The sequence below is a fragment of the Microtus pennsylvanicus genome, chromosome 5 (genome assembly GCF_037038515.1).
Source record: "Microtus pennsylvanicus isolate mMicPen1 chromosome 5, mMicPen1.hap1, whole genome shotgun sequence".
Classification (NCBI taxonomy): domain Eukaryota; kingdom Metazoa; phylum Chordata; class Mammalia; order Rodentia; family Cricetidae; genus Microtus; species Microtus pennsylvanicus.
Window position 1 is genome coordinate 59,927,202 of NC_134583.1, and position 7,859 is coordinate 59,935,060.

The 7,859-nt window shown below is 49.4% G+C and overlaps 1 protein-coding gene across 1 annotated transcript in view; it reads left to right on the top strand.

Moving 5' to 3' along the window:
- The window catches only part of Vps35l (VPS35 endosomal protein sorting factor like), a 107,119-nt gene extending 99,477 nt beyond the window's left edge, over positions 1 to 7,642 (top strand). The window contains exons 29-31 of the mRNA XM_075972016.1: positions 3,415 to 3,533; positions 6,679 to 6,825; positions 7,355 to 7,642. Coding sequence (XP_075828131.1) covers positions 3,415 to 3,533; positions 6,679 to 6,825; positions 7,355 to 7,453 — 365 coding nt within the window. The 3' untranslated portion in view covers positions 7,454 to 7,642. The remainder of the gene's footprint in view (positions 1 to 3,414; positions 3,534 to 6,678; positions 6,826 to 7,354) is intronic.
- The last annotated feature ends 217 nt before the right edge of the window (positions 7,643 to 7,859 follow it).

Here is a 7,859-nt window from a genome sequence, read left to right on the forward strand (position 1 = left end):
AGGGCAGTTCAGGGTAAGCTTGGAGATTGCGTGTGGTCAGAGGAGCTGGGAGTGGTGGAAGTTGGAGCTGCTTGTTTTCTGTGTTCTTAGAGCCTGTACCTGCTTCAAGTGGCTCAGGGAAACCATGCTAGTGTTCATGTGTAGAGAGGGAGCGTGCCAGACACATACAGTGGCCAAGGATTATGGTTTGACAAGTCTGTGTGACAAGCAGGCAGCTATCCACTGTCATGGTACAGGGCAGCCAAGGGTCTGCAGTTGTTGGGTCTGTGTGAGAAGCAGCAGCTATCCACTGTCAGGTGTTTTATTCAGCTATTCTATACCTCTGATACTTTTTTAAAATTAAAATGTTGTTTTGAAGTCGCAGTCAGAGATGAACATAACGCACCCCTGATGTTTTCTTCTCAGTTTAATTGTGCACAGGTTCACTCATTCTCCAGAGAATCAATGCAAACTCCAGTGAATGCATAAAATAAAGGAATGTAACCTTTTAAAGTTCCTAGGAAACTAAATTAGGAACTACACATAGCTACATGACTCCACTGTGTGTAGGGAGGGGCTCCATTATATATACTATTGTTACATTGTGTGTCTGTGTGCATGTGTACATGGGTATGTGCTCACGTGTGTGGAGGACAGAGGTCAGGGTCAGGTGTCTATATTGTCCTCTCCGAGACTTTACTTTTTGACACAGGGTCTCTCTCTGAACCTGGAGCTCACCACTTGGCGGAGCAGGCTAGAGGGAGCTGCTCTAGGATCCACCTATCTCTGCCCTCCTTTGTCCTTCTGCTAAGTTACAGCCATGCACAACTACACCTGGATTTTTCAGATGGGGATCCAATGTGGACTGTCATTTTACTGATTGATTCATCTATCTTCTGCACTCCCAAAGGGGACTGCTTTTCCTTTTTAGACAAAGTCTCACTGTGTAGCTCTGGCTGTCCTGGGACTCAGCTATGTAGATGGACTATGTTGTAATAGGAGCAGCTGGGCTGCGTCCCTGGCACCCGGCCGCCCACACGGCTAGCTTTACCCGAAATAATTACAGGGAAACTGTATTCTTTTAAACACCACTTGGCCCATTTCTATCTAGCCTCTTCTAGGCTAGCTCTCGCACCTGGACTAGCCCATTTCTAATAATCTGCTGTAGCCCACGAGCTGGCTTACCAGGAATGATCTTAATCTGCGTCTGCCTAGAGTGGGAGAATCATGGTGACTCTTCGACTCAGCTTCTTTCTCCCAGCATTCTGTTCTGTTTACTCCTCCCACCTTTGTTTTAACCTATGAGGGCCAAAGCAGTTTCTTTATTGCTTAACCAATGAAATCAACAGATTGATATATGACACTCCCACATCAGGACTAGGCTGGCCTCAAACTCAGAAGGGCCTGCCTCTGCCTCCTGAGTGCTGCAGTTAAAGGTGTGCACCACCACACCTGGCCCCAAAAGGTCATTTCTTTTTTTTTCTTTTTTTTTTTTTTTTTAAAAATCCAAACAGGGTTTCTCTGTATAGTCTTGGCTTTCCTGGAATGCACTCAAGAGTTCCAATGCCTGGTTTTCCTTGTTCTTGGACTCTTGAACACCTTCCCATTCCTGTGGACCACATCTGGGGATTGTTTCTGTGCAGTCACTAAGAGATTGTGACATACCCAGAGAAGGACTATCCGTACCCTCACCCCCTCATTTGGTCTTTTCTTCCACTGTACAACAGGATCAAATTGGAGGCCCTTCTGTGTTTCTTATGGCTGTTGTCTCCTCTGAAATGTGACTGAGATGAGAGCCTTCCCAGTTGTTCCTGAGAGGTGATAACACAAGGGTATAGGAAGCACAACCACATCCCAGCAGGATGTAGAGCTGGAGCTTACTAGCATGCTCTTTAAACAGGACTACTACATTACTGTAGCTGAAACAGTGGGAATAGAAGCTTGTGTTAGCACGGAGGGAAGGAATGAGCTCTGAAAGGCAGAAACTGTGTTTTCTTTGTGAAGGCTGGTGCTAGCCAACAGAAGAGGACCGACTGGGGAGATGACTCAGTTGGTGAAGCACTGGTCACTCAAGCATGAGGACCTCTAGGACTGCAAAGATAGGTGGCCTCTGAGGCTTACTGGCCGGCCTGGACTAATGAGTGATTTCCAGGCCACTAGGAGACCCTGTCTTAAGAAAAAAAGATGACCAGCTCCTGAGAAGTGACTCTTGAAATTGATTGCTCTCAGAGAGAGAGAGAGAGAGAGAGAGAGAGAAAGAGAGAGAGAGAGAGAGAGAGAGAGAGATATCAGAGGGCAACTTAGTGTTGAAGCTCCACCTGCCATGCAGGAAACCCTAGGTTCTACCCCCAGCCCTGCAGAAACAAAAACAAACAGCCCATGTGTTCACAGTGGAGACTAACTGAACAGTTCTGGGCCCCTGTGCAGGGGATGGGGTCAGCTACCACAGACAAAGCCGCAGAGTTGTCCTCAAATAAGGAGACTGCCTGAGTTTATCGTTTAAATGAAAACCCAAACTTGACCACAGCAGACTGCATGGTGTCTCCCCTGCCCAGCCGGGGCCAGGCCCTTTGAAGGGAGAAGAAAGAGGAAGCAGTATGCAAGCCATCCTTGACTGAACCGCCTTTCTCTAGGCAGTGGATGTCCTATAGGAGGTGGCCAAGCAGTGGCTTTGTTAAAGAGCTGGACTTGCTGGCTCTCAACATTTGGGAGGCTGAAGCAGGAGGATTGTCATGAGTTAGAGGCCATCCTGGGGTACGGAGTGATTTCCAGGCCAGCTTGAACTATAGAGTGAGTTGCTGTCTTAGAGAAGGAGACACTGTCAGGCATGGAAGTGTTGGGAGTAAAGGGACTGTGGGATGTGATAGCAGGCATGGGTTCCATCTTGTGGAGCAGGCTTTAGTAAAGTGTACTCATGCCACATTGGCACTGGTGGGCATATAAGTCATTAATGTTGCTTTCAAGGTTCGCATCTAAGTGAGATGGTTGATACTCGTCTTCCCTGGTAGTATAGATAGAACCTTCTGGAACTATAAAAGCTAGCCACTTGGTTTTAAGGATGCAGTGGATAAGAACTTGGGCTTTGGGATCAGACCACCCAGTTTAATATCCTAGCTAGGCCCACTCCCAAGCCTCATGCCAACTCTTCCTGCTGCTCATTATGTGTATCCTTACATGACACGGAGTGAGTGCTTGCCACAGTACCTGGCAGCTGGAGAGAGTGGCTCACTGTGATTGTGGCTGTCCCCTCCAGGCATGGCCAGCTGGGAATGACTTCCAGACTGTTGGCCTCAGGCCCAGACTAGGCCCTAGGCTAGGTGTTTTCTTAGTGAATCCCAAAGCCAGTGGGTCACCTTGGCATTCCCACACTCCCTACCAGGCCTTCCTGCCATCTGCCAATCCCATGTCACATGTTGCCCTTGTTTGTTCAACCAGTTGACTCCAATGACAGCCTGTACGGGGGAGACTCCAAGTTCCTGGCTGAGAACAGCAAGCTCTGTGAGGTGGCGATGGCTCAGATCCTGGAGCACCTGAAAATCCTGGCCAGGGACGAGGTGGGTACCTGCCCGCTCCACCTGCCACACGCTTTGGAGGCAGCTCAGCGGGGCCGGAACACTACAGAGGGCAGGAGCACTGCAGGGCACATAGTGCTCCATTGTGGAAGGGAAACAAATCTGGATGAATGGTGGTTCCCAGTCTTGGCCTTGGCTATTCTCTGCCTGCGCAGTACTTCCCCTACACCCACATTTCAGCTCACGCCAGCCTCTGGTACCCACAAATCTTGCAGGTCCCCTTCCCCTCAATATTGTGTATCAATTAGTCACAAACAAGCAAACAAACAAAGGCTGCACACAGTAACACACACTTGTGATCTAGCAGCATTCAGAGACTAAAACATTGTGGTTACTGGTTATGTATCAAGGCCCTGGGTTTAATCCCTCGTGTAGTTTAAACAGTGTGGTGTAGAGACCTGTGATCCCAGAATTTAGGGTTAGAAGCAGGGAGATGAAGAGTTCAGGTCGGCTTGCCTTGCACAGGTGCAGAGGCTAGGAGATGAGGCCAGCCTGGTCTACCACTTCCAGGTGAGCAAGGGGGCGGGGGGAGTTCAAAGTCATTGTTTGCTACACTGAGAGGTCAGCCTAAGTTATCTGAGGCTGTATGGAAAATAAAATAGATTTGCCAAGAGTGGTGGTGCACACCTTTAATCCCAGCACTTGAAAGACAGAGGCAGATCGATCTCTGAGTTCAAGAGACAGCCAGAGCTACAGAAAGACACCCTATTTAAAAAAAAAAATGCTGAGAGATGGCTTGACAGTTAAGACATGTGTTCCTCTTTTAGAGGACCTGCGTTTTGGTCCCCAGCACTCACATAGTGGCACATAGCCATCCATTTCAGGGGACCCAACACTTTCTGATGTACATACAAACATATAGGCAAAATAGTCATATGTAGATAAAATAAATACCTAAAAACATTATAAAAAATAAAGTAAATAAGGAGGGGGGGATACAGATGGCCTACAATGTGAGCTGATGCCAAGTGGCTGAGTGTGACTGAACCTACTCGCCTCCATTTTTACAGTGCCCTCTGTCAGTTCTCCAGCCGGTACTCCAAGCACTGAGCTCAGTTCTCCAGCCAGACCCCCCCCCCCCCCACACACACACACCGGCTCACAGGTGCCTGCTGTTGGGAGCCCAGCACTTAAAGTATTCCTGTTTGTCCCATGCCCTCCTGTTGGGAACCACCCTGGTTCCAGCATTGTCCTGTAAGGTCACATGAAGGATTGAGTTCTGCTTTAAGCAGGAGCTGGGAGAAACTGTTTGGGTGTAGAGTCCCTAGAGCTTCCTGGAAATGACAGTTCTCACAGGAAAAGAGCTCGCTCTCTGGCTCTCTCTCCCTCCCTCTCTGTCACTCTGTTTCTCTCTCTGGCTCTCTCTCCCTCTCTGCCTGTCTCCCTCTCTCTCTCTTCTATTAAAATCCTGTAGAGAGCCTGGGGTGCGAGCCGATGACCTTCCTTGAACACAGCTGCCGTTCTTTACTGTCTGCCAGTGTGCCTTCACGTCCCTGACACATATAACGATGCCGTGGCTTGAAAACCCAAATTGAGTGTTTTAGGGTAAAATGTTATCGGGGAGTTCGATGAGGGAGGAAGAGCCCCCTCATTCTCAAGCTGGGTGGTGTTTTTGTTTTTTGAGGCAAGGTTTCTCTGTGTAGCCCTGGCTATCCTGGAACTTGCATTGTAGACCAGGCTGGCCTCGAACCCAGAGATCCACCTGCCTCTGTCTCTTGAGTATTGGGATTAATGGCGTGTGCCACCACGCCCAGCTGTTGGGTGTTATTCTGGCTACAAGTTTTGAGGTTGGGTATCTTCTTTGACTTGGGGCTTGCCAATATGGCTAAGCAGGCTGACCAGTGAGCCTGAGGGACCCTTTCTCCCCACTGGAATTACAAGTGTGTGCCACCACCCACATTTTTATATGGGTGCTGGGGACCTGACAGAGGCCCTTGTGCTCACATAGAGCCCTTTACAAATCTGTGTCCTCAGCCTTGATGGCCTTTCTCCCTCCTTGCTTGTCTCTGACTCTGGCCAGACCTTTATTCTACCTTTGGAGGCCTCCATCACTAGACTGGGTCTACCCAGACTCCTGATTTCCATCAGCAATAGCCCTCCGAGCAGAACCTGCCTTACCGCACACGTAACCAGAGGATGGACTGTTGGCAAAGCTTACCCAGCATATGTTGTGAATGTGCCAGCCCCAAAGATGTGACATGTGAAGCAAAGGTGCTAGCATGAGCCAAGTGTCTGGTACCTGTTCGCTACTGTGGAGTAGAGCAGACACGCAGGGCTGCCAGGCCTGGCCAGCATCCGGTGGTGACATCTAGTTCCATGGGCACCCTGAAACAGCAGGTGCCCACCTGTGGACGTGGTTTCTCTGTGATCGTCATCTGCTCCCTGAGGAAGTGTGTTCTTTTATCTGAGCTGTTGCTGCACCACCACTGTTTCTTCCCCGTCATATCTGTCAGTCAAAGCTGGTCATGTGGGTTAAATGTTTCTTTGGTGAGGTGCCTCGCGGGTCATGCAACAAAAGCAGATTCCTGAAAGGCCTGGCGTCACAGTGTTGGGAGGCTTGTTCTTCTTTTCTTTCTTTTTTTTTTCAAATTTTTTATTTTTGAGACAGGGTCTCATTCAGCTTGACCTCCAACTTCCTATAGAGCTGAAGATTAGAATTGGTCCCTCCCTCTGCCTCTACCTTAGAGCTGGGATTAGGCATGCACACCATGCCTGGCGGTAGGTGCTTCTTGTAGAAGCCAAATCTGGGCCCCAATTCAGGAGCGTTGTCGGTAGGATCAGCAGTAGTGACCACAGCATGCAGAAGCTGGAGCCATAGCTGAGAGCCACGTGGCAGCCTTCCAGCCTGACTTGTGCTTGAAGCGCAGCCTTTTCTCTGCTGTTAGGGCCTCACTCCCCAACCCAGCGACTGCTGGGTCTCCCCTAACCACGGTGACGGCCCAGTGTGCAGCAGAGCTCAGAGCTTGTGGTGCCTCTGTCCTCGTCCGCCATGTGTTGTGCATCTCGCTGTCATTTCACAGGTGCAGGGTGGGCTCAGCAAACACATGGCAAAGTTGGCATAAGGGCATTTACACCTAGCCCATCCAGTGTACCAGGGCACAGTCATAGCTTCCCTTCTCTTTTTCAGGCCCTGAAGCGCCAGAGCTTGCTGGGCCTCTCCTTCTTCAATAGCATCCTGGCCCATGGGGACCTTCGTAACAACAAGCTGAACCAACTCTCTGTCAACCTGTGGCACCTGGCTCAGAGGCACGGCTGTGCAGACACAAGGACCATGGTAAGCACCAGGGCCCTTGCCAGCCCTCTGGCACTGACCTTGATACAGCATCAGTAGCACCGCAAGCTGCCCCATTACCCCTGAGCCAGACCCCTAAACTCTTTTGGGTGACTCCCTAGTGCTAGAAAGCATCCCCAGTCACTCACAGTAAAAACTACTTGCTTGAAAATGTCACCCACTTCTGATCACAGCCAAGTCTGATTCTTTTCCTCTGAGACAAAGTCTTAGGTAGCCCAGGCTATCCTTAAACTTGATATATAGCCAAAGATGATCTTGAACTTCTGATCCTCCTTCCTCTAGCTAGTTTTTGTGGTACTGGGGAACATGTAAGCACTCTGCCAACTGAGCTTCATCCCCTGATCCCTGAGTCTGATTTTAGGAGTAAATTACAATCTTACCCTTTTGCTTCTCAGAAGACACCCCATTTTCAGCTAGGCAGGGTAAGCTCACTTAGGGCCAATTCAGAAGAGGCTCCAGCCCCCAGGTAAGAGCCGTGAAGCCAAATACAAGATGGAGCTCTTTTTTCTAGGTGAAGACTCTGGACTACATCAAGAAGCGGAGCAAACAACCCGACATGCATCATTTGACGGAGCTGGCCCTGAGGCTCCCTCTGCAAACCAGGACCTGAGTACTTGCCCTTGGGGGCCCCAGTGCCACTGTCCTGGAAGACCTACTTGGCTGCCACTTACTCCTCCTGGAATTTAGTTTTTGTTATTTTTACTTTTATACAAATTGATTTAAAGCTTTTGCCTTCTGACAGCAGGTGTGTGGGGGGGGCGCGTTGACAGAGCATTAAAATTCAGTCTTGTTCTTCAGATAGCAGCGTCTTAGTGTGTTTGCACAAGAGCATTGTGGGATATTTGTACACTGTATGAAGATGTATTGCTTTGATTGGTGTAATAAAGAGCCAGTTAAGTGGAACTTCTGAGGGCAGAGGGGACTCTGGGAAGAAGAAATGTGGAGTTGCTGGCCAGACGTGGAGGAAGGATGGGCAACACAGATAAAGGCAATGCCACGTGGCAGAATGCAGACTG